Here is a 26,539-nt window from a genome sequence, read left to right as displayed (position 1 = left end):
AACGTTATTGTTTTTCAGCTTCGTGTTTTACAGTTGGTTTTTATTGATGATGAGAATACAGACATTTCCTTTGGCTGCAGCGACAAAATCAGGCAGAAATAAAAAACAGGTGATGAAACATCCAGGACCAGAATCTAAACTTAGAAAGACGAAATACTGGCAGCTGTATTGTTGTCAGAGAAGCCAGCCTTTAAGAGGACATATTATCCCCCTTTTTCACCTTTTCAAACAGCGCCCCCTGTGGTCTGGTCCAAATATAACATGACTCAAGCAGCAGAGGAGGTTTGTGACCCTGTATAACCACCTCTCTCAGCATGCTCTGTTTTGGTGTGTGTGTCTCTTTAAATACAATGACCCCGCCCTCCCTTAAGTTTTCCAGGTAAACATCATTCATTCGTGTTCAGAATAAAAATGGCGGACCTGCACGACTTGAAGCCCCCTTTAAAGTCTGATGACATAAAGATAATTGTGTGATTTAATTCAATAGATAGCTGACATATTGGACCTTTAAGGAACGAGCAACCAAATACAACAAAACCAAAAAAAACAAACCGGAAACCAAGGGAGTGCAGAGACCAGGAGAAATGTTTGTTGCAGGTGGATGGAGATGAACCGTCCATCCGGCTCCTGCAGGACGAGACCTGCACAGAGCAGGTTGTTATTAATGCATCAGTTTTATGTTTTCATCTTCACATTGTGTCGGCTCTCCTTGTTAATATGAGACAGCTGGATGTTTAATTACTCATGAAGAAAAAGTCAATTGAGGGGAATCTTGATTGGTCTCCGTCCTCTGAAAGCAATAAGATCTGAATCCAGCAGACCTGACACTAGTTTGTTGTTTTTTATCTCTGTGGAGGCGAGCAGAGGTGATGAATGGGAAGAGGAACGATCTTGTCTTCTTTCTGCTCTCACTGCAGAGCTTCGGTCAGATAAGAGAAATGTTGTCAGTCTCCCCGCGCGGAGATAAAAGACGAAGAATTAGTCTGCAAACCGAACGAGTCGAGTCAGGAAACAACAGAGCAGCCTCACTGTCTGTGATGGTGATCTTTGTTATTGTCACATTTTATGGATCAGTGACGTGTTTGTGCTTTTCATCACAGGACATAATAATGAAAGATGGAGAAATAAGTTAACAACTGCACAAATCACATTTTATATACATATAAAGCTATATTTTTTAAAAGGTCTATTTTTGCTTTTATGTGTGTAAAGATTCAGAGGTAACAGGTAAGATAGATAGATAGATAGATAGATAGATAGATAGATAGATAGATAGATAGATAGATAGATAGATAGATAGATAGATAGATAGATAGATAGATAGATAGATAGATAGATAGATAGATAGATAGATAGATAGATAGATAGATAGATAGATAGATAGATAGATAGATAGATACTTTATTGATCCCGAGGGAAATTCAAGTAGTCAGTAGTCTCTGTACATGGGACGCGCACACTAACCACTAGGCCCCATGACAGCTTTTCCAGTCTTTTAAAATATTTCCTGTTTTAAATGAATTTGACCTGCAGTATCGTGTGATGTGATGTACTTCAAACATCCCAAACGTTTTGAACATGTTCAGTCATTGATGAGAGTCACCTTTCCTCAGTGATTCTTCCTTTTCCTCAGATTTGATTGGTGGATGTTAAATGGGACTTTTTGAATCGTGAAATGACAAAGCATGAATATAACATGTGCGAAATGTTGGCACCTGTCTGAGAGTTAAGACCGAGCTTTTGGTGAAAAGATTAGCATAAAACCATATTTTTATTTTGTTGGTAAATCAAAGTAAAAGCGGTGCTTCAAAAAACAAAACAAAAAGTCAGGCAACAACTTTTACAGATCGTGTCATCGTCTGATCTCAAATAGCAAAGATACAGTCAAAAGTGACGCAGCGGCCATTTTCAACACACTGTTGTCATGGAGACGGGATGGAGGAGCAGCGCTCTCCTTCTCAGCACACAAACACTCCCAGGATGAACCACGAGCTGCGCCTCAGTCGACACTTTATGAATTTAACATCGACATAATGAAGCGCTGAAGCTCGCGTGTGAGGAAATGTTCTGGAAGGAAAAACACGGCGCTGAAGATTTCAGGCACTTTTTAAAACGACGAGCTCGGCTGGCAACTTCCATGACACCGAGGACTCTGCAGGCTCCAAGACGAAAAGAAGCACACGACAGCACGGCTTATTAAAAGATTCTTTATTCACAATAGAAGTGTAACAAATATAGTTTCTTAAAAAGTCTGCTGCTTATTAATATCACTTTAATCCATAAGCTCAGAAGATTTTTATATAAATGTAGAACGGCTCATCTGCCAGAATGGAATATTTACATTTTTTTTTCCAATAATAATATTAACACAATAAAACAGATTTCCCCACCAAATTAAAATATTGCATATAAAACGCAACGTAAACTCTGTGCAATGGAATGATTATCAGCAATATGTTTTTGTACAGATACATTTCAGAGGTTCACGCATTTCAAACCTGTAAAAGGCAACGCCGACCTTTTGATTTTGATTCTGAAGATTTGAGTCCCAGGACGAGCGAGTCGATGCACATGAGAGGTTTCTGTCTGGAAAGATAAAGGGCTGACTTCATATTGAAATCCTCTAATGGGTGGTATTGCCCTTTAATGTTCACCAATAGAAAGGCATCATCTTCACACACACACATGCACGCACGCACGCACTTTCTAAAGCAGTGAAACGACCACGAGTGGGAAAAACTAATAACAAGTTTAAATCCAGGAGGGTTACAGTTGATTTAATCGGCCTGGTGACGGATTTCAAGACATCTGTCTTGAAAAAGTGCAGAGATGTTCTTCCTGCTGGATCCGCCCTTTAAGATGACTTTGTTTGGATATCAAGGACAACTTAAAGCTTTAAAGTTTCAATTTCAATAACAGTTGATTTTACAAACCAATAATCTCCCGGATGAATTTAAAGATCTCATTTCAGTCTAAAGAAATAATAATAATAAAAAAAAACATCTCATCATGTTTTCTCCTGCACACCGGGCATCGATCCAAAGGCTGTTGAGAAATTAACTGACTGCCGACATAAACCATAAAATGTATCGAGGACAAAATAACAACACACCCTCCACCTTAAAAAAAAAAAGAAAAAAAAAAGGTTTAATAATCAAACAACGGTCGACTTGAATCAAATCTGGGCCTGTCGAAACCTTCATTCAGCAATGTAGCCTTAAATCAAAATTTCATTTCAATGACGTTCTGGTAAGTTTTTAACCATGTTTACTGCTGACTCATCATTTCTGCCTGAGTCAGCGCATATTTCTAAATCAAGTGCACCAAATAAACACTGACGTCGAATTCTGAAGAGGAGGTTTTCCTCCCCTGATGGAGCGCACTTTAATCCAGTTTTGTCGTATTTCAACATTTCTGGACGTGAATTAAAGAGTGTAGAAACAAAAGAGTCGGCTGTGTTTACATACTGTAGAAGCATTTCTCTCGTGCCTCTCTACATCCTGGTACTTCAAATACAGAAGTGTAAATCTGGGACCGCACGCTCTGATCACCTAAAGCCCGACTCTCGTGTCTCTCTTCTTCTATGCAGCTAAATAAAGCAGGTTTACAGTGTTGTAACTCTGTACTGTGTGAGGAACATTTCCATAAAGTAAATGAATGCCGAGTGCTCTGATATGTTCATGTTTACGTGTTTACATCTCCACAAAGAAAAACAATCAGATGTGTATGCTCCATTATTCTTCATCATGATGCAGATTTGGATCATTTCCTACATTAAAGGCAGGGTTGGAGGTACCAATCTGATGAACCAATCACACGCCTTCCCTGTCCGGCTGCTCGCTCTCTCTACCCCATGCATGCACGAGCCCACACTCAAAGAACGAGCCGTGCGTGTAAGTGAGGGGGCGTGGCCTCTGAGGGAGCACAGAGGGGGAGGGGGAGGGTGCAGACGGAGCACTGAGGGAATGCTACTTTCCGAATCACGCTAGTTTTTAAAAATGGCCAACCCCGCCTTCAAGGTTGTTCTTCTCTGTCGTCACATTGACAGGCTCGTCACTCCCTCGATCCCTCGGGATGATTTCTCTCTGCCTGCTCGCTCTGATTCTACGTTTTTGTGCTTTTTAAAGATTTAAATAAAAAAATAAACACAAAGAAGTGAACACACGAAGATAAAAAACAAAACAAAAACGATGCATACACATATTCGTCACTTCACATTGGATGGTACATTCATTCAGCTCTTCCTGTCTGTGTGTTTGAATCACTCGCAGGCCGTCATCAAACCCTCGCTCTTTTCTCTCTTTTTTTTTGGTAGATAAATATGCAAAGACGCCCCACAGCGCCATCTGTTGGGGGGGGAGACCCTCCCAAGTCCTATGTTCACTACTGCAGAATAAATTAACACAATCAGCAACAAAGAAATCAAACATTAAAATATCACACATGGAATAAACGTTTCAACTCAAATCAGCGTCGTCGAGGGACAAACTCTAAATCACAGCGAGAGTTTCCAATTGATGGATGTGTGTTTGTTACTACATGACAGGGGTGCTGATGATCCTATGTGTGGGTGAAAGTGTCAGTGTTTGTCTCCGCGGGGTCGCTGGACACTTCGGGCAAGAAACGATTCAACTTCAGGAGGTATTTTTGGAGCACTTTTCCTCTTCGCAGTTTCTATCAAATCAAAAGTTTTATGAGCTCTTCTTGGAGCAGAAAGAACTTCTTTTACATCCATAAGTGATCGGCGTCTCTTAGTTTGAAGGCAGAGGGATGGGAAAAGATGAAAGCATCAAGTAGATCCAAAACTCATGTCAAAGGACGTTAAACCTGCTGACGTCTGATTTACTTTTAAAAAGGTGTAAACGTCACGTCATGTGTTATGATTCACCACCTCTCTGCTTCACGTCTCAGATAGAAATGTAAAGGATCAGCGTCATGAACATCTGGCTGAGCTCAGCTCATCACGGCTCCGAAATGAGAAACTTCCTGTGAACTCGTTTCTGAGATGAACTGATGGGCCTGATCTCCACAGTCCTGACCCCTCAGTATGTTTCATCTTCTTAGACTCCAGTTATCTATGGGCTGTAATGACACCACCTCACCACTGGATGTCAGCGTGGTCAAGGGAGTGAACGCTGACTCGGCTCTCGACTCAAAACGATGCTTCCTGACTGATGTCGGCCAAACGAAGACGTCGGAGGATGAAGAGGCATGAAGCAGTACTTTTTTCGACTTTGATTTGAAATCCTGAAATCTACACGAAGACCTCTGTTGGTCTGTCGCACCAGTTATTAAAACAAAGACAGCAGGCTTTTAGCCAACGTGTCTGTGGCTTTCTTATTGAAATCTGGAATTCAAAAGCAGGAGTTGTCCTTTGACATCTGGTTTTAGTCTCCTCCTTTACCTCGAGCTCAGTGAAGATCTGAAAAGTGGACTCTTGTTTGTGTTTGTGTGAGCTGCTCTCCTCTGGGATTCCTCCTTTTCAACAGTGAAGGCACTAGATTAAAGACTACTGGATCTGATCTGGCTACAGTTGTGTGCGGCATCAGGAGAAACCTTTACACTGAAATCTGTCTGAATAACCCGCTGAGTGAGTGACGACGCTTACACAACTCGAGAGGGAACAAAAAGCTCAGAGACAGGGTGAAACGCTGCATTCAGTCAGTATGGCTTCTTGTGTGTGTGTGTGTGTGTGTGTGTGTGTGTGTGTGTGTGTGTGTGTGTGAAGGTGAAATATGACAGCAGAGTCGAGTGTGTGGGTCTCCTCATAGAGGAGAGAAGATCCTGCAGCCGGCTCCACGCAGGAGGCTGCAGGATGGAGACGAGAGGAAGCAATACAGGGAAGAAGAAGAAGAAGAAGAAGATGAAGAAGAAGAGGGGTCGACAGAAACAGGTTTTTACAAAGAAGATAAGAGCACACGAACGTCTCGCAGGGTTGAAATAGTCTGCTGATGTCGAAGACATCCCTGAAGAAGATCTCAGATCAAAGTGTCGTCATTCACCTGAAAACGATTCAATGCCCTAAACGCATCACGTGCTTCTGGGGAATGAAGCGGCTGCACAGCGCCCTCTAATGGTTTTAAAGCTTCATTGTTACATAACATGGCTTTCATCCAACGAAATGATTGGCTGCGTCTATTAACATTTGACTTTACAACAAAAGGTCCACCAAACGGGACCTTATAGTACGATTTTATCCACTTTTATGAGATTTTATACGCTTGAAAAACGCTCCTGTAATAATCCAAGACGGGTTTTTGTTCTAATCAGATTCAGTAAAACCTGTTTCAGTCGAACCCTGTAAAGAAAAATGTGAGAGAAGGAGCTAAATCTGAACAGACAAGAGGACCACATGGACTTGTTTGAAGGAAGCTTTGTGTAAAGAAGGTGAATTTCCTGGCAGGTACAGAGCTGCAGTGACTGATCGTCCCGTGTCAAACCTCAGCTCTGAGAGAGGAAGAAGAAGCTGTCAGGAGGTCGAGTGATGGAGGGAAGCAGACGTGGGGGTTTATAAAAACAAGGCCCGGGTTGTGCTGCGTCTTCGTTTCACTCCCACAGAGACAACCAGGCCTTCCTGGAGGACAGAGTCGTCCTCTGAAGGACGAGTCCGAGTCGGAAGAAGAAGTAGGAGGTTTCGGGACAATCGTTGGTTTTCCTCATCAAGATTTTTTTTGAAGCATAAGACAAAGTTTTACGGAGCGTCCCTTCAGCTCAGCATGTGGCAGCCTTCAGACTGGAGCTGGAGTTCTTCTGGAATTCAGGTCCCCCCCCCCCCAAAAAAAAAAAAAAAAGTCCAAAGTACCCACATGAAGGGGGACAAGTGGTCCAGGTCTGTCAGAGTTCTCCTCCACACACAAACACGCAGGAGTAGCAGCAGCTACAAACAACAACATCACTGACCGACAAAGTGAGAACTGATCTGACTGTCCCTCCAAAGACACGTGGAAGTGAACTCGGAGCCTGCTGAATGGAATGACACCTTCAGAGAGAATTCGATTCTGCAGGAATATATCTCTCTGATGATACCATTGCATCCCTTGGATGAGTTTTAACGTAACCCAGCGGGGTCAATATGTTTGTTCAGATCAGCAGCTGGAATCAGACCCGAGCCCCAAAAACAAAAAAAAAACTAAATCTACAGCAGGAATCAACTCCTTTTTGATCCCATTCAAAAATCAAATCCCATAAAGAGGCATCTGTTAAACTGGAGGCTCAGGTTTACAGGATCAGAGGTTCTTGCACTTTGCTGTTGTTCTGGTCCGTTACTCCACCGTGTTGGGTCTGTCTGTTTGGTCCTTCTTGATGACGGGCAGAGGGTGAGCCTCCGTGTTGAAGACCCAGTGGTCGAACGGTAGGTGGTCGTCGTCGGAGAAGAGCAGGTACAGGTACCTGGAGGGGACAGAAAGGAGAGAGTTAGACCGTTAAGGTAAGCGGCGCGTCGGCAGGATGCGAGCTCGGAGACGGATGAGGAGATGTGAGATAAAAAAAAAAAAAAAAAAAGACGCATCACAATCGACCCCTCGGAACAGTTTGGACACTCAAAACTACAAAACCAGATGTGCACAGTCTGCAGAGAAGTGCGGCTTGAGTTAGGAAGTCTGTTCTTATCCTGATTGTTTCCGTCTTCGAAGGTGAAACACAAACGTTCAGATGAGACGGTGTAGCGCTCAACAAGCCCAGTCGTCACCTGCTGTGTAAAAATGGACGACACCCTGACACACACACACACTCTGCTCACGATGCACCTCACTGTGCGCGTGCGTGACTCAGCCTTTCACGGCTGATCTATTTCTCACACCTCCACGTGTGTTTCCACACCTCCACGTGCTCCACCTGAACAAGCGTTGAACACTTAAAGACCTTTTGGAAATGTAAACAAAAACAACATGGGATTTAAAATCGACAAAAGGGTTTTCGGGAAAGAAAATGACGACTACTGACGGGAATTAAAAAAAAAAAAAAAAAAAAAAAGATGTCACAAATAGCGAGGTAACATTTCCGAGACAGTCTGTTCTGTACTTTTTATTTTAAAGGTTATTTCAAGCTCTGTGTCCTGCAGTATTTTTCTCAGCAGAGTGAAACTGAGAGAGAGACGGCGGGGTGCGGCTCCGGCTCGGACCAGCTTATGAAACGGGAAGAAGTGATGAAATTCTGCAGGTTTAAAAGTTTCATCTTACCATCTCATGAAGCAACATCAAAATAACATTACTCTTCAAAAGCAAGGGGCACCAGAGCTGGTAAATAAGTAAAGCGTGTTTTTAAGGAGGGGTTGCTGTTCAGCTGGAGGAAGAAGGATTGATCTAAAGGAAGCTAATTCATCTCTTTAAGAAAAGTCAGAGTGGGATCGAGGAGAAGCTGGAATACGGGGACATGTCCATCGAGCCCTCAACCTCCAGAACAAGTCCCCGTCCTCCTCCTCCTCCTCCTCCTCCGCCGCCTGCCAGCAGAGCACTAGAAAGCGGTGAGTGATTGGAGGCAGGCAGCAGTGTGAAGTATGGCCGTGTCCTTGGCAGTGAGCAGAAGATGAATACTGGAAGTGGCTCCGCACGGTGCCAAGATCCCCGAGTAACATTAGGAGGATTAGACGTATGGCGTCGCTGCTAAATGGGATTGATATTTTCAGAGTCCGGCGAGGTCTGGTCTGGTGGATGTGATGCTGTTTGACAGACGACGCTGTTTTTGTGTTGCTGTCCAGGCCGGTGGTCAATTTCACTCATGTTTTTTTTTTCCTCCTTCTGTCAGTCGGACGCTAACGAGACATTTCCTCGTTCAACCTTTTCTACTCACAACATTTTTCCTCCATTTCAGCGACTCGTTTGAACATTTGGGATTTTTCATGTTGCCTCTCTGCTGGCTTGTGTTGCGTACTGTCGTGCTCATCACAGTTCCTTCTTCTTCTTCGTCTTAAACATGCACATGCAGCATGTAACAGGAGTGCTGAGTCTACAGCAGGAAGTGCAACACCTGCTGAAGCCTATTTTACATGCTGGCCAAATCTGGTATTGCAGCGGTCACATGACGGGGCCCAAAACACTTCTTTCCCCTCAGCTTACATCGGGAAAGAGACGCATATAAAGTGTCCTGAACGACATGATGAAGGCAGATCAGAGCCACGGGACTGTAACTCCATGCTCTATGGAACATCTGGGAACTTTAACACTTAGAAGTCGGACTATTTTTAGCTTCATGCGCCCACGAGCAGCTTTCATCGAAACTCCTCCTCCGACACCGATCAGAAACTTCAGATAGAATCCATGAAAAAAATTATACATCAAGTTAATGTGGGGAGTGGTGCTCTAGCGCCCTCTATGTACCAGACGCCACTGCCCAGACATCCTTTATTGACTGTGAGTGTGTGTGTGTGTGTGTGTATGTGTGTGTGTGTGTGTCAACAGAAGTAGAGGTGACGCTTGTAAAAATTTACAGCCTATAAAAAAGATGGATTGGATGGCACCTCGTCCCCATCAGGCTCTGTTACGCTAACCTTGACTCTGAAAAACGGCGGAAGAAGAGGAAGATGAAGAGGAGGAGGAAGAGGAGGAAGAGGAGGAGGTGAAGCCATAAAAGTCTTCGATGGAGATGCAGGAAGGAATTTGTGCAGACGCGCGTGATGGCCCGCTGTTAACGTGGTTCATTTAACACCATCAACATGTTAAAACCTCCTTAACGAGACGAGCGATTTGATGATGATTTAACAGCCAATCAGCATCCACTCTGACATGAAGGCCAGCTGTGGTGGGAAGAGGTCAGGCGTGGTAAATACATGGAGGGTGACGGTAATCAGCTGCTTACCATGAAGGGAAAAAAGTTGCATTTAATTCAACCAATAAGAAAAAAAAGGATTGAAGATGAAGATTAAAGTTCACGCTCAGTCAGTCAATATAACGCCGGCTTTCCTGTTTTATTTGAAATAAACAAATAGTTTTTAGGAGCCATCTTTGTTTTGTCAAAGAATTATTATGCAGCAGAATCTGACTTTACTGGGCTTCAGACTCATGAAATCATTTATCAGCTTTTAGTCATTGTTGGAAAAGCTGCTGGCTGAGAGAGAGAGAGAGAGAGAGAGAGAGAGAGAGAGAGAGAGAGAGAGAGAGAGAGAGAGAGAGAGAGAGAGAGAGACAGAGAGAGACAGAGAGAGAGACAGAGAGAGAGAGAGAGAGAGAGAGAGAGAGACAGAGAGAGACAGAGAGAGAGAGAGAGAGAGAGAGAGAGAGAGAGAGAGAGAGAGAGAGAGAGAGAGCGAGCAGCAAAGCTCTGCCAGTTATGTGCATCACGAGGAACTGTGAGTGAGCTCAGATATGATCGACGGACTTCACTCAGTGTTTTTCTGTCCGTCTGTTATTTTTGCACCCGACACACATTTCTAGTAAAAAAAAAAAAAAAAAGCCTTTCTGCTTTGTTTTGTTGAAACCAACGTACGGTCAAAAACGTGCTCCATGTAGAGCCATCACTTTTATAATCAGGCTGCTCTGTGTCTCCTACCTTCATGATAAATAACCCACAGTTATGAGCAGCATGGACATGTTTCATTACTACGTTTAAATCTCTGGTTTTAATGTCAGTATGGAGTTAATATAAAAGCAAACAAGAGTGTCGTCGTCCCTGACTCTGAGCAGCATGAGTACAGCAGCGAGCTAATTCAGAGGGGGAGCTTTTCCTTTGTGGAAACATTCAAAACATCATCTTGTTTTATGTTAGGTGTTATGAGCTGCAGATTCACAGATCACGGAGTGTGAGAGAGGCCGTGTAATGACGATAGATTCAAAGGCAGCTGAGTGTCACATAGACAATCTATGCTGTGGGGGTCAAAGGTCCTGACACACCGAGCGATCGCTGGCCGTCTAAGTTCGCTCCCCTCTCCATCGCCATCGGTTGGCTTCTTTTGTAGCCGGTCCTACAGCGGTGTGAAAATGGTCTCTTCATAGCATAACAATGGACTACTGCCACCTGCTGGCATGGAGAGTTATTTCCTGTCATACATGTGCAGCATGTATGCAGTGGTTGGCCGTTGGTCGTAGCCTTTGCGGTGCGTTCAAGTGCAACTTTTTGGGTCAAGATGTTAGGCGACGCCACAAGTTTTGTCTCTGCTATTTCTTTGCTGTCAGCTTGTGTAACGGAGTTTTTATTGTTATTCCACTTGCTTGTGTGATTGTTTATTTTTTTGTTATTATTGGCTCAATAGCGCCCTCTCTTAGGTGCAGTATAAATGCACAGCGGTAACCGTAGCAGGCACCATTTTGGAGAGACGTGCCATGACGGACTTGCCGTGATAATAAATAGCCACGTGAAAAGACCAGCAAGCCTCCCGCTCCTTACTTTTTACACAACGCAGAGTCGAGGGGTTTATTGAACCAGCCAGATGAATGCGGTTACATTGGTGCCGTGACCCGAGCTTCTACTTCATCGCGGCGGGAGGGCTCCGTCTATCACCTGGATTTCGATCGTCACGCGACAGAGCCGTCGACGCGGAGTGACAGTGGCAGTGAACTGACCTGCGCCTACCTCCTTTGGCCAGGAGATGGTGGTATTGAGTCAGGTTTGGCTGTAGAGACGCTAAGGTGTTTGTTTATTTTGTTTGGTTTAATGAATGTGCGCTCTGTGTTATGCAGGGTGTAGAATGGGTGAATATTTAATAGAGTAAGTGTTGAGTTTATTCACTTACTAAGTTTAGTGGTTAATTTAGAGTGTCTCTGTAATTAAGCTGCTATTGGCTCGATTTTGTATTGCATTTATTTATTTATTTTTTTCTCGATTTTTTTTGTCAAGTTTCACCTGTCTTTTGGTCACTATATTTTTTTTGCAGTGATTTGTTTTGTTTTATTCTTCCGAGGTCATGGAGGGTAGTAATGTGTTTGGTAGGGGGAGAGGGTCGGTTACTTTTACTCCAATACCAGCATTTGGGAGGGGTAGGAGCAGAGTTTTGTTTACCCCCCATTCTTCTACTCCTAAACCTATTTTTGAGGATTTAGTGACTGTTGATGACACGACTGGTGAGGCCTTCCAGAATGGCTCCCAAATGCCAACATTAGAGGAAGGGAGTACAAATGAAAACTTTTTGGCAGGCATGGCTGCCCAGATTGGACTTTCTATAGGTGAAAGTATAGCATCTTCAATTGAGTCACGCTTAGGCTATGGGTTGGGGCCTAGTATTAGTGGGACTGCGGGGAATGCAGTGGCGGACTCGTCGCTATTGAACGTTGTAGTCAGATCTGAGATCAAAGAACCTGTTAGTTTTAAGGGGGACGGACATGACGCTCACGCAGTTCGAGAGTGGGAAGCTATGATGGTGACGTACATGAAGAAGAAGGGGATCCCAGTGACAGCGCAGGCGGAGGAGGTGCTGAGTAAGCTCATGGGGAGGGCGCGCGAGGTCGTGAAGGTGGGCATACGTAGTAAGCCATCATTGTCCTTAGCGGGTGGGCCTGACCCAGTGTTTGAAATACTCAAGCAGCACTTCAGTGACACAGTCTCTTCTGGTATGCCCCTTGCTGACTTCTATGCAACGTTGCCCGGCCCAGGTGAATGCCCCTTTGACTACTGGCTAAGGTTAAACAGAGCTATGGAGATGACTGAGGACTGTCTGAGGAGACAGAATAAGACATTTGATAGTCTGTCACGTGACTTGACGACCATGTTCATACGTAATTGTCCTGACCAAGAGTTGTCGCTCATGTTTAAATGCAAACCAATACAGCAATGGACGGTGGCTGAAGTGCATGAACGACTAGTTGAACATAACAGGGACAGGAAACAGACTCCACAGTTGAGAGTGATGACGACCATGACTCCTCTGCAGCATGAAGTGAGCTCCTGTGGAAGTCGGCGATCGTGTGTTGCTGTCGAACAAAGGGGAGCGTGGTAAAAGAAAGGTTGCAGACCGCTGGGAGGATGCCATCTATGTTGTGATTGGAAAACATGCCGAGAGCCACACCTTCAAGATCCAACATACCTCTACTGGTCAGGAGAAGGTTGTCCATCGTAACCTCATTATGCCAGTAAATTTCCTGCCTTTTCCTGACATTGCGCCTCAGTGCGACATGGACGTTTCGTCACTGTCAAGTTCTGCTGACACAGCTGAGGGACCTGAGGATGTTACTGGTGTTTCTGTGGACTCTGTGGAGTATAGGACCAGGATGTGGGTGTCCATCATTCCATCTGAAGTCTCCAGTCAGGCAGATGTGGAGGTGTCTACTCGTCCTGGGGAAACTGTGACTGTCCACCAGCCTGATGTGCCTCCCATCTTTCTCGGGTCCATCACCGACCTTGAGACGCATGATGTTGAGCAGTCTCATGGATCTTTACGAACCGTTTCGTCTAACGGTGCACCACTGACACAAAGTGGTTGTCCGACTGATTCTGTGCTCAGACCGACCGTTGTTACTGACTCTTTAGACTCCCTTGCATGCATTGAGACCCGAAGTTTATCTGACGCTGCTTCACATTGTTCGGTAGCTACAGCGGGGAATGGGGGAGTTAGCGGTCATTTTAGGTCCAGAGCGGGGAGGTTGTTTAAACCGGTTTCTAGGTTGATTGAGATCATGCAACAGAAAACAGTGACTAGGGATTAGAGCTGCTTTATCTGTAGGATAGGGGGTGGTTTATCTCATTTGTGAAGGTTTTTTTTTTTCTCTTTCTTAGGGGTAATGTTTTTGTTCTATTTCCATGCTCCTGTCTGTGTGTGGTGGGTTTTACATCATGTCTCTCGATGTTGATTTTTGTGTGGGGTACAGTTTGCAGTCATTATGTTTATGTAATATGTTACAGGCATATTATTCCCTGTGTGTGTTGATGAGGTCTGGCCAACTTCTTCTTCCACTGACTCGTTGGAGAGTAGTTTTTTTTACTGGGTATTTTGACTGTGAATTTTAGTTTAAGAATCTCACTATGTGGACAGCATCTGGGAGCCAGACATGTGTGGAATAATGGTTGTGTGGGTTTTGAGTTGAATATATGTACCTGGTGTTTTTGATGGTCATTTTTTTTATTTTGCAAGTGGAATTTAGCAGGGGGGAATGTAACGGAGTTTTTATTGTTATTCCACTTGCTTGTGTGATTGTTTATTTTTTTGTTATTATTGGCTCAATAGCGCCCTCTCTTAGGTGCAGTATAAATGCACAGCGGTAACCGTAGCAGGCACCATTTTGGAGAGACGTGCCATGACGGACTTGCCGTGATAATAAATAGCCACGTGAAAAGACCAGCAAGCCTCCCGCTCCTTACTTTTTACACAACGCAGAGTCGAGGGGTTTATTGAACCAGCCAGATGAATGCGGTTACACTTGGCGTGTCAGCTTGGCGTGTCAGGGCCTTAAGGGCCGTGAGTGAGTCCATTTAAAAAAAAAAAAAAACTGAAATAAAGAGAAAAGGCAAAGCTGTGACAATCAGCACATGCCCCGTCGCACCACGGGCAGCTTCCACTTCTCACGTTCTCTGAATCGTCGCCTGGTGGATATTTTTACTTAACCGCCCTCGTGCTCCTGCCTGTGTGAGTGTGCGGTGGTGTGTGTGTGTGTGTGTGTGTGTGTGTGTGTGTTAATGTGTGAGTGCGGAGCCACAAATGGCTCTGTAAACGTGTTGTCAGCCACGCAGTGTGATGTCTGCTGGCTAATCGGGCTTTCCCTCTCAGATGGCTCTCCAACTGTGTTCAGGACGACAGTGTGCTTTAACCATGACGACAGACCCCAACTACTGTTTAAGAAGCATGAATGTGTGTTTGTGTTTGTCAAGCTCCGCAGAATAATATGAAGAACAGATCTTGTTTTTATGCGTTATCTATGTAACGTAAATATTTACAGTGTAGAGTCGGGGAAACAGAAAATCAACTGACTATAAAGAGGACATATTATCCCTCTTTTTCACTTTTTCAAACAGTCTGTGCTCTAAATGAAACATCTGTGTTTCTGAGCTTTGGTCCAAATATAACATGAATCAAGCAGCAGAGGAGGTTTGTGACCCTGCAGAAACCAGCTCTCTCTCAGAACGCTCCGTTTTGGTGTGTGTGTCTCTTTAAATGCAATAAGCCCCGCCCCCCCTGAGTTTTCCCGTTAGCCATCACTCCTTCCTTTCCGAGAATAAAAATGGCGGACCTGCGAAGAAGTTTCGCTCTAGGCTGGGAGTGGAGTCCATGGAGTGAGATACCAGGATATTCTCACCAGAATCCCACTGTGACATCACAAGGGGAGCACATTTGAAACAGAGCATTTTCTCCGTGTTGTCAGAGTTATACAGACCACAAACAAATGACTTGATGGATTTATTTCCACTTTGTAGGTCAGTAGACACTCAGGTTACCCAAATATATGTTCAATAACACTGTGCAAGTGGATTTTTCATAATTTGTCCCCTTTAATGAAAAACAAACTATTACTTAGTACTCTAACAAGTTGCTTTGTGACGCATCCCGCCAGCCTCGGCGTGTTATTAAAGTTGTTTTCTTCTGTCTCTAATTATGATTGTATGACTCACAGGAGAAATCACAACCGTTTAGTGAGGGTGGCTTTAATCCAAAACAGAAAATAAAAAACGGTTCTGAAGTGTTTGAAAACTGACGGGTGTTTGATGCTTCCAGACATCAGGAGTCGTCGTGCAAAGATGAACTGATGAAGCAGAGATCGACGGCCTGTTTTCACAGCGTACAACACGTCACGTACTGCTGATCATCAAAATGCAACCGGGTTTACTCTCAAGGATTGAATCTTTTATTGAGACAATTTATGCCCGTCAATAAAAAAAATGTCCTCTACATTTGACACAAACATGTTTCTCCGTGCATCATGTGACCTCCTGCAACATGAAACCATTTCTCTGCAACACTGAAAAAAAAGAAAATAAAACCCCCTCAGTGATTTGATTCACTGTCCGGTTAGTATTCTCACCCTCTCAAACACACTGCCGTCTCTGACAGTGATTTTAGTTTGTGTTGTCATGAAGACATGTCAGGGAGGCTCGCTGGTTCTGGGGGTTTCAGCATCATGTAATCACCACGATTGGGTCCCACCAGGGACCTCACATTATTCTCTGACGCATTTCTTTCTTACTTCTTTTTGTTAAGATTTATTTTGGGCGTTTTATAGCCTTTATTATAGTGGAGGACAGTGGATAGGGTAGGAAAGTGGGGAGAGACATGCGGGAAGGACCACCACAAGCCGGACGCGAACCGGGGCCACCTGCGCGAGGACTGAGCCTCGATACATGGGGCCATCGGCGTCCCCTCCGACGCATTTCTTGACAGATCTCTGTTACTGTGCATCGCTCAGATGGGTTTCAGATTTGTTCTTGGACTTTAATCTGAAGCAGCAGAGTCGGTGTTTGTGAGAATGACCTTCTTTGACCTGAGCCTCTCTCTGGAGCTCAGCCCCCCCCCACCCCCCAATCGTATTTCGTGTGTGACTTGACATCTCAGTCAGTTCAGGGAAGCGAGGCCTTGTCCCTCCATAAACTGCAATGACAGCACGATCATAAAAAGAATAAATAAATAAAAAAAGAGGACAGGAGCGAGGGGTGTGTGAGCGAGCGTGCGAGAAGACGTCGGCTTACTTGAGCGTCTCGGCCAGATAGAAGCTCTGCTGTACGTCGTCGTGGTTCGGACTGGAGGAGTACACGTCTCTGACGCCACTGTAGCCTCCTTCTACTCGACAGTGCTGCTCCAAGGCCTGAGTGATAGAAAGAGACAACAGGAAGAGAGGTCACAGCTCTCTTAAAACTTGAAATATCACCAAACCACAGGGCGGATTATTTGCTAAATATAACCAGGAGTTTCTACCGAAGATTTCCTTATAAGGACTTTTGCACTTTTCAAGGAAATGTAAGGTCAGTCAACACACCTGAACAGCTTCCCAGCCCCACTCCCTGTACTTTGGGTCGTGGGTGAACCTCCACATGTACATGTACGTCTCGATGACCTCAGGGCGGAGGATGAAGTATTTCTCGTTCTGCCGGGTGGCGATGGCCTCAACCCCGCCGTCGAAACGGAACGCTTCAGGACCCAGTTTCAAAGCTGGAGAGGAGAGAATACAACATGGTTTTTTTTGAAGGCCACCACTCATCACTGTGCACTTCAGCAGAGCCTGAAAGGAAACTATTCTTTTTTGGATTCAGATTACTCATCGGGATGTTTGGGGCGATGTTATGAAAAGGAGCACATGGCAGGATAATGTCACAACCTTCATGTCAGGAACAATATGTTACGCAACAGCTCATGGTCATGTTTGCAGAGCAGCTTCTCAAACACGATGAGTCACAGGACGACTTGAGGATGGTGATGGGAAAAGAAAAAGGGGAAAAGTACCAACGATGATCTAAGAATAAAATACTGAAAGATTTCAAGCACACATGTTTTTGGTACAAGTTTGTGAGTAAGCCAAAATATTGAACTACAACTTGTGTTTTTTCATTTTAAATTTACTCCTGTGCTTCTTTTTGCAGGGGGGAGGGGCCTAACCTGTATGGTTACCTGAACCCTGATCTTCTTCTTGTCAATCCTAACCCCGGCGACACTTCTTACCCCAAACGTAAATATAACATCCTCCCTAAACTGAAGTCACGAGACTTTTGAACTTGAAAAAAAATAATCCCTCCATTTGCCCTCAAACTCCAAACAACTGGTCTACCTCACGAGACATAACATATAACACACATTAAAAAAAACATGATATTTATCTGTACAGTCATTTTACACATAACTTTACTTTTTTACATCTGTAAATACTTGCTGCTGTTTTTATCCTGCACTACGAGCCGATGTGTTCTGATCTGTTCTGTAAAGTTCAAGTTGGAATGACGATAAAGAAAGTCTGAATAAACCTTTTCTGTCTTTTTCTGTTGAACTAACGGGACCAAATCAATCTTTGATGATCTTTAAGTCCTGATCAGCCAGGAGTTTGAATTCAGAAATGTTCCTTTTCTGATGCAGATATTTTTTACTAGCTCTTTAATTGATGCAGATGTTTTCTTACTACCTCTTGATTATTGTTTTTGATGCATATTGTTTTCCTACATTTATACTTTTATCTATTTTAATTTTTTTGCACTGTGTGATTTTCTTCTGCTATCCTGCTTTGCTGCTGCAACACTGAACATTTCTCTGCTCGTGAGATGAATAAAGGATTATCTCATCTTAGGGTTCATGATCTGTGTTTCTTCCCATCTATTCTGGAGGGGATATCAAGAGGAGGACCTCGTCCTTTTTTTGAAATCTGACCAGTGCCTGTGGCTTCTTTGCACTCAGACCGCAGAGCTCTGACAGCCCTGCTTCAGACGCCTTCACAACACATTCTCACACGTCCACATTCAAGGAGGCTTTTCCAAAACAATAAGTGGAGACTAAGTGCAACCACCTTTATGCACAGCAACGATTCAAACTTCAGGCTGACGAAGACCAGAACAAACTGAAGGAACATGACCAAACATCTGCATTTAAGTACTGAACTAAATCAAACATCTGCATGTGAAAGGAAGCAAACAGAGCTGACGGAAAGCATGAGTCTTGGCTCGTGTTTACCCGTCCTGGAGTACGACTCGTGGCAGGTCCGGGCGATCTCGGCCGCCTGCTCCATCTGGTGGCCCGTCTTGTCACTTGGCGCCCCGTCAGCACCCAGAGCGATCATGCCACCTGCGAAACAGGTCAGGTGGCCCATCTTGTGCTCCAGAAGCCCCCCCTTCCACTCGGCGATGTAGGTCAGCCCGCTGCTGGACTTCCTCATCAGGTTGGTTTCTATCGCCTGGAGGAAGAAGAACAAGTGAACGTGTCAGTGTGAACATCTGAAAGGGAGAAAACACAGCAGCTCGTTTGGGATCAATAATCTGTAATCATCTTCCTCTATTGATTTTAAAGATGAATGTGTTTATATACACACACAATATATATATACTGTAGATGTGGGTACAAGCCTCTTAGCAAAGCAGTCTACCCTTTCATCACTTTGGCTGATGCATCGCCCCGGATACTTTAAGCTCCGTGCTCGTTAATAACGTCCCCTGGAAACCCCCAAAAACCAGCCAAGAGACTTTCACATTTGCATTTGTTAATTAGGAGTTGTGATACATGCAGATAGACGGGCAGCACCAGAAGTAAAAGAAAATGTGTCTTTTTATTTTTTATTTTTTTGAAGTGTTAAGTGTGAGCTGGTCCTTAAACAATCCTGGGTAGCATTAGCAGCAGGAGCTGTGGAGTGATTTCATTTTCCTTCTGGGACTTAAATATGAGCTCTGTTGCTTCTCCGTCTTATGAGGCTTTGTTTTAGCAAATAAATCATGAGCGCCTCTAATCCGCCAAGATTTGCTGGGATTATGGGTGAAGTATCCCCCCGAGTGTTTAGGACTGTGTTTAATTTTTTTTTTTAAATTTGCTCCCCAGCGTCTTGCAGAACATTTATGTGAGAACAATCTCTCAGCAGCTGAGGAGCTTCGCTCGCTCGCTCGCCCACTCACTCGCCGTCGCAACTTCAGTGGAAACGGAGAAAAATCCGTCTGCGCAGTTTGAGGCTGTTGTTACTGTAGATTCATCTGCTCCCTCTGATTCAAACCATTGTTGAGCTCTGCCTGAATCGTCATCTCCCCCGTCTGCTCAGAGTCACTCTCTCGCTCCAAAGGAATCGAGAGAAACAACTCGACATATTGGCACGAGGGCGTTTAAAGACTTGAACACACCGTCTTCAGTCAAACTCCAGAGACAAGCCCAGCAGTCCATGGAAACACTGATGTCAACATCCTGCTGTGAGTCTGAACATCCTTCTTATTGTCTCGTGAACACTTCAAGGTTATTTAGAGAATTGGATTTTTAAAATGCTCGAATAAATACAACAGCAAGAACACTTTTCAATATGTGACGCTGACCTCGTGTCTGTGGTCCATTATTATCAAACAGCCATTGATTAAGATTCAGAGGGGGCATGAGGGATGCAAAACCCCCCTGTAGAGAAAATCTATGAAGCTCCTGATCTATAAGCAGCATGTTTACAGGCCGAGTTTCTATAAAATCTAACCTGCAACATCTGGCGTTCCATTTGTACCAGGTTGGACTTGAACCCGGGCCGCCCTCTATGAGGACTATAGCTCCCGTACATGGGGCGCCACCAAACCGCTAGGCAGAGGAGCTGCTTGTGGACAGGCAGGGCAGGTAACTGCTCAGGGCCCCAGGCCAGGAGGGGGCCACAGGCCAGAAGGAGGCCCCAGGCCAGGAGGGGGCCACAGGCCAGAAGGAGGCCCCAGGCCAGGAGGGGGCCACAGGGCAGAAGGAGGGAACTTGAGGGCTTACAAACTTTGCACCACAGCAGCGGCTCTTAAATGTGCACATTCTGCAGTGAGGGTAGGAAACCGTCCTGAGGGATTATTATTGCTTATTGGTGCCGTGGTCAAAGTAGGCCACGCCTCTTTGGGTGTTTGAAGTGAAAATCCATCATTAGCAACGATTGGCGACAACGCAAGACACGTGAAAGAAGAGAAACGTTTCAAATGAATTCTGAGAGAAACTGCAGTTCAACACGCTTCGAGCTCGGCTCGGCTCGTTAGAGACAGAGGAGGGATTGCATCAGCGCTGCTCTTCCTCTCCTGGGCAGGTGAGCTGCACGACCCGACTTAAACTGAGCAAACCGTTCGGACCGTTTTCATGTCCAAAACAGTGAAACATATCCAGCACATCTTCCTGAATCCTGCAGTCAAGATGTTTGTTTGAAATCAGATTTTCAGACGCTCACAGGAAACAGAGTCGTCTCAGGGTTTCACTCGAAGGATTCTCCGAACAGCTGCTGCGGTTTGTTTGTTTTAATCTTGATGTCACCTTCATAGCAGAGTGGGAGGTGTGTGTGTGTGTGTGTGTGTGTGTGTGTGTGTGTGTGTGTGTGTGTTACCTGCAGAGCATCATAGTACATCTTCTTGCCCTCCTCGTCAGTCTTGTCAGACATGAGCCAGGCTTTGAGCAGGTACTCGTAGAAACTGTCACCGAGGCCGCCCACAGACACGTGATCTGCAACACACACATGAACGCAACAAATATAAATACACAAGTACAGCTGGCATGGCTGGCTTACACACACACACACAAACACACACACACACACACACACACACACACACACACACAGGGTTTGCTTCTTTAGGTAACAACTGTCGGATCCTCACATGATGCAGAGCTACATATATGAGTTTCATACCAGGTGAACATACCTACAGTGCAGGATTTACTCAAGTTTATCTGTGTGTGTGTGTGTGTGTGTGTGTGTGTGTGTGTGTGTGTGTGTGTGTGTGTGTGTGTGTGTGTGTGTGTGTGTGTGTGTGTGTGTGTGTGTGTGTGTGTGTGTGTGTGTGTGTGTGTGTGTGTGTGTGTGTGTGTGTGTGTGTGTGTGTGTGTGTGTGTGTGTGTGTGTGTGTGTGTGTGTGTGTGTGTGTGTGTGTGTGTGTGTGTGTGTGTGTGTGTGTGTGTGTGTGTGTGTGTGTGTGTGTGTGTGTGTGTGTGTGTGTGTGTGTGTGTGTGTGTGTGTGTGTGTGTGTGTGTGTGTGTGTGTGTGTGTGTGTGTGTGTGTGTGTGTGTGTGTGTGTGTGTGTGTGTGTGTGTGTGTGTGTGTGTGTGTGTGTGTGTGTGTGTGTGTGTGTGTGTGTGTGTGTGTGTGTGTGTGTGTGTGTGTGTGTGTGTGTGTGTGTGTGTGTGTGTGTGTGTGTGTGTGTGTGTGTGTGTGTGTGTGTGTGTGTGTGTGTGTGTGTGTAAGTGCTCCAGCCATGCCAGCTGTACTTGTGTATTTGCCCTGCTGATTGTCAGTGCAGGCTCATCCATATGCATGTGTCGTTAGGCGAGTCCGGCCCCTTGTGTGGAGCGCACAGATTAAATGTCAGCTGTGATCATCTTGAAGCGAAGAGAAAACGAGGCCCGGCAGAGAAAATGGTTTTTGCTTTTTGAGCTGATAAGAGAGAGAGAGACCTGGCCCCCCCCCTTCAGCCAGCCAAATATGAAAGCAGGAAGACGAGCGGCACAGAACAGAGAGAGACGACGTATTTAAATGAGAGCTAAACGTCACCTGTCTGATTCAAGAAGTCATGAAAAGGGAAAAGAGTACGAACACAAACATATTACTGATGCACATAAAGAGGCTGGAAGATTTAGAGGACCTGATATCTTACTCCCTATATCAAATGGGACACCAGCCATACTTCTCAAGCCTGTTGCATGGGAGTAAAGCCAATATATTCCAGTGTGTTCCATTTGAAATGATAAACATTTAGTGTTTGCAGCATGGTTAAAAGAAAAGCATGAGGTTTCACTTTGCAGAGGCTGTAATATGTTCGAACTCATCTGTTTATTAAAGCTAACAAAGTTAATTTAACCCTTTGTAGGGCTTTAGGACTATTTTTTGGTAATTTCCACAAACATCTGCACCTCAGTAAGGTGGAGAAGCACGTGATCCTCTCTCAGCCAATCAGAAGAGAGCACCCTACGTCACTGATAATGCTATTGTGGCATTAGAACCACATATGGTGACTTTGTCAGTGTTTATTACATTAGAGAAATAAAGTTCTGTCATGTCCCTGAACGACACGATGAAGATGACTTTTTGAATTTCAAAGTATTTGAATGAGCGGCCTGTAAAGGGTTAAGGCCTGACTGACAGGTGCGTTGTTGCAGTTTACCAGGAGGCTACCTGCCAACTTCCACATATTCTGTGCACACCACAGCCTGTCAGCGCCGAGTCCCACGCCACAGTCCGCTGCCACTCTAGTCAACGCTGCTGTCAGTCTCTGTGCTGTGGTCAGCCTTTGGAGCGTGCCAGCAGTGCCACCCCGCTCGGCTCCGCTTTGAAAAAAAAAAAAAAAAAACATGCACAGAGTCTATTTCCGACACCCGTGTAGGGCAGCTGCGGGTGCTGCCATGGGCTGAACATAAACCGATGAAAACACGTCTATATCTTCTCTGCATGTCCTGTGTTTGAAAGACGGAGTAAGTGGTTCAGTGAGGCTGCGGTGGAAAAAAAAAATATTTTTCTCAGACAACATCAGGCTGCAAACATCCCGAGGTCATAATTTATTCAACAAATGCGTTCCCATCACTGTTGCGTAATTTCTTTCTGGGAAAAAAAAAGCAAAAAAAAAAAGCCTCTGACTAAGAGAAGCATGAAAGTGTTTCTGTGGAAACTTGGTGTTTTTATTCCACACTGCTAATTGAATATGTCACCATTTGCATAAAATACTTTGATGAAAACACAGATTCTGTCTCGGGTTAACAGTGTCAGCTAAATGCCAACAATTATAAGTGTGGATGTGCTTCCAGCGCTGTTATTCATCAGATGATTGGAGTAAGTAGACAAGAGGTGCAGGTCCATATTCAACCATCACAGATACTAACAGCCCTCCAAATCAAGGGCAGAGTGGGAACAACAAATGAGAGAGGACTCGTGAGCGTTTCAGCGGATATGAAAAAAACAACCTAAGATGATAAAAGTGGATCAAAGGATTTCTAATTTAATGCAACAAACTTTCATGTGGGATTCAAGAGAAGTGCGGCCTGATTTTATGTAGAGCAGCGACTGGCCCGAACAAGCGTGAAACACTTTCAAGTTCAATGATCACTGAAGGAACGAAGCATGGAAACTAATTAAGTTTCATCAATTTCAAAAGTGATGGTGAGGTGAAAGCAACGCAAATCCTTCATCGTTTTGAGAGACGCCACCTCGTGTTCACACCTCTGCACGCTCCCTTCCTCTCGCTTCACTGCTCCAAAGTGCCAGAAGAGATGACAGAAGACGTGATTTCTCCGTCAGCTTTTAAATGCACTAAACGGTTTCAAACTAAATTTTAAAAATATTTTTTTAATCAATGCTGGCCGAGTTTTCACAATCTCTTGCTCGGTGACTAAAATAGCGCAGCAGGCTGAAGGTTATTGTGTTTGTCATGTGTTTAGCTACGACACCACTCGCTGCACGACGGGGGGGAAAACGTCGGGCAATCAACACGCTAATTAAAAAACGCTGACGTAGGTAGGCGGCCGGCTGCTTCAATATTCCATCCGAGGTTTCTTTTTTAAAATGACACAAAGAGGTTTTATTAACGTAAACATTTTCAAACGTTTGTGATCTAATTCAGGATAAGCAGAAATAGTTTTTTTTAAATATTAATTCATATAAATAAACTGAATGTGATTGGCCTGACAAAAGTTGTGATTGATGGTTCCCAGCTCTTTCTGCTTATCGTACCTTTAGGTTGTTTTATCAGCCGCAAAAAAAACAACAACAAAAAGGAAGAGCGTACAAAGTAAACGGTGCGGGTTCTTTTAAGATGAGGTCAGATGTCGGCCTTAGTTTTGCCTGATTTTTTATTTTTTTACTCACAACTTGAAGTTGTCGCCACGACGAGGCTGGTGGAAGTGAAATGGCTCCAAGTCCAATTTGTTCTTCCTGGTGGTTCAGAATAAAGCAGCTTGAAGAATCCGACGTTCTGCCGGCTCTTGTAAATGTCACTTTCATTATATCTACTCTACTCGTGTGGAAACATCAGAAGAGGCTTCAACCTCTGGATTCCTGTCTCAAACTAGAACTCCACATCTCGTCTGCATCCTGTATTTCTCTCTGTAAATGCACACGCTCCTCTTGATTCTCTCTTAAAAAGCTCCGCGCTCACCTCTTCCCCTCTCTATCATTACGGTCATCACCTGCTCAGCTTCATGCTCATAATGGATTGTCAATTACAGCCTGCTAACAGCAGCCTTGCAGGAAAGCAGACGGGTGAATGGACAGTTGGAGTTGAAGATGAGGAGTGTGGAAACACTTCAGTGTGAGCGAGACGGGTTAATGGCAGCTTACGGTAACGTAAAGAGGGTCAAGAAGGTGATGAGACGATGTGAGGGACATTTAAATGACACCATGTCCAACATTAAAGGCCAGTGTGTCCTTATATATGATACAAATATCGACCATGAAGAGAATATGTGAAATACTGGATGTTGAATGTTCATATTAAAGTCGTCTTGTTTGCGAGGGAGGAACTCTTATTCTGTCAGGGAAAAGGGAACAGAAAGCAAACAAACGAGAGAGTTGAAGGAAATATGAACGATCAAGGATGATAATAATGATTCATCGTCCCAACCAGCGGCTGACGCCCAACAACCACCGCCTGATGCCCAACAACCACCGCCTGACGCCCAACAACCACCGCCTGACGCCCAACGACCACTGCCTGATGCCCAACGACCACCGCCTGACACCCAACGACCACCGGCTGACGCCCAACAACCACCGCCTGACGCCCAACGACCACTGCCTGATGCCCAACGACCACCGCCTGACACCCAACGACCACTGCCTGATGCCCAACGACCACCGCCTGACACCCAACGACCACTGCCTGATGCCCAACGACCACCGCCTGACACCCAACGACCACTGCCTGATGCCCAACGACCACCGCCTGACACCCAACGACCACCGGCTGATGCCCAACAACCACCGGCTGACGCCCAACAACTACAGCCTGATGCCCAACGACCACCGCCTGACGCCCAACGACCACCGCCTGATGCCCAACGACCACCGCCTGACGCCCAACGACCACCGCCTGATGCCCAACGACCACCGCCTGACGCCCAACGACCACCGGCTGACGCCCAACAACTACCGGCTGACGCCCAACAACTACAGCCTGATGCCCAACGACCACTGCCTGATGCCCAACGACCACTGCCTGACGCCCAACAACCACCGCCTGACGCCCAACAACCACCGCCTGGCGCCCAACGACCACCGCCTGACGCCCAACGACCACCGCCTGACGCCCAACGACCACCGCCTGACGCCCAACGACCACCGCCTGACGCCCAACGACCACCGCCTGACGCCCAACGACCACTGCCTGACGCCCAACGACCACTGCCTGACGCCCAACGACCACCGCCTGACGCCCAACAACCACCGCCTGACGCCCAACAACCACTGCCTGACGCTCAACAACCACCGCCTGACGCCCAACAACCACCGCCTGATGCCCAACGACCACCGCCTCACATACAGCCACCTCCATCAGAAAGGAACATCCTGACAACCACCGCCTGACGCCCAACGACCACCGCCTGACGCCCAACGACCACCGCCTGACGCTCAACAACCACCGCCTGACGCCCAACGACCACCGCCTGACGCTCAACAACCACCGCCTGACGCCCAACGACCACCGCCTGACGCTCAACAACCACCGCCTGACGCCCAACAACCACCGCCTGATGCCCAACGACCACTGCCTCACATACAGCCACCTCCATCAGAAAGGAACATCCTGACAACCACCGCCTGACGCCCAACGACCACCGCCTGACGCCCAACGACCACCGCCTGACGCTCAACAACCACCGCCTGACGCCCAACGACCACCGCCTGACGCTCAACAACCACCGCCTGACGCCCAACGACCACCGCCTGACGCTCAACAACCACCGCCTGACGCCCAACGACCACCGCCTGACGCCCAACGACCACCGCCTGACGCCCAACGACCACCGCCTGACGCTCAACAACCACCGCCTGACGCCCAACAACCACCGCCTGATGCCCAACGACCACTGCCTCAC

At 45.7% G+C, this 26,539-nt stretch overlaps 1 protein-coding gene across 2 annotated transcripts in view; it reads right to left on the bottom strand.

Annotated features, from left to right (window-relative positions):
- The window catches only part of man1a1 (mannosidase, alpha, class 1A, member 1), a 234,452-nt gene that overhangs the window by 95,964 nt on the left and 111,949 nt on the right, over positions 1-26,539 (bottom strand). Inside the window, exons 8-12 of one of the 2 annotated variants that reach the window (XR_013779224.1) lie at positions 20,847-20,962; positions 18,500-18,719; positions 16,824-16,996; positions 16,537-16,652; positions 3,851-7,389 (exon numbers count right to left, since the gene is read on the bottom strand). Coding sequence is in view for 1 of the 2 variants with exons in the window: in XM_079345752.1 (XP_079201878.1) it covers positions 7,263-7,389; positions 16,537-16,652; positions 16,824-16,996; positions 18,500-18,719; positions 20,847-20,962 (752 nt within the window). In the remaining variant the exon portion in view is untranslated. Of the gene's footprint in view, positions 1-2,193; positions 7,390-16,536; positions 16,653-16,823; positions 16,997-18,499; positions 18,720-20,846; positions 20,963-26,539 lie in introns of those variants that run through there. The other variant, XM_079345752.1, reaches the window with a different exon arrangement.

The sequence above is a fragment of the Symphodus melops genome (genome assembly GCF_947650265.1).
Source record: "Symphodus melops genome assembly, chromosome: 1".
Classification (NCBI taxonomy): Eukaryota; Metazoa; Chordata; class Actinopteri; order Labriformes; family Labridae; genus Symphodus; species Symphodus melops.
The sequence above is the reverse complement of the archived record's forward strand: the minus strand, read 5'-3'. Positions and strand labels throughout refer to the sequence as shown.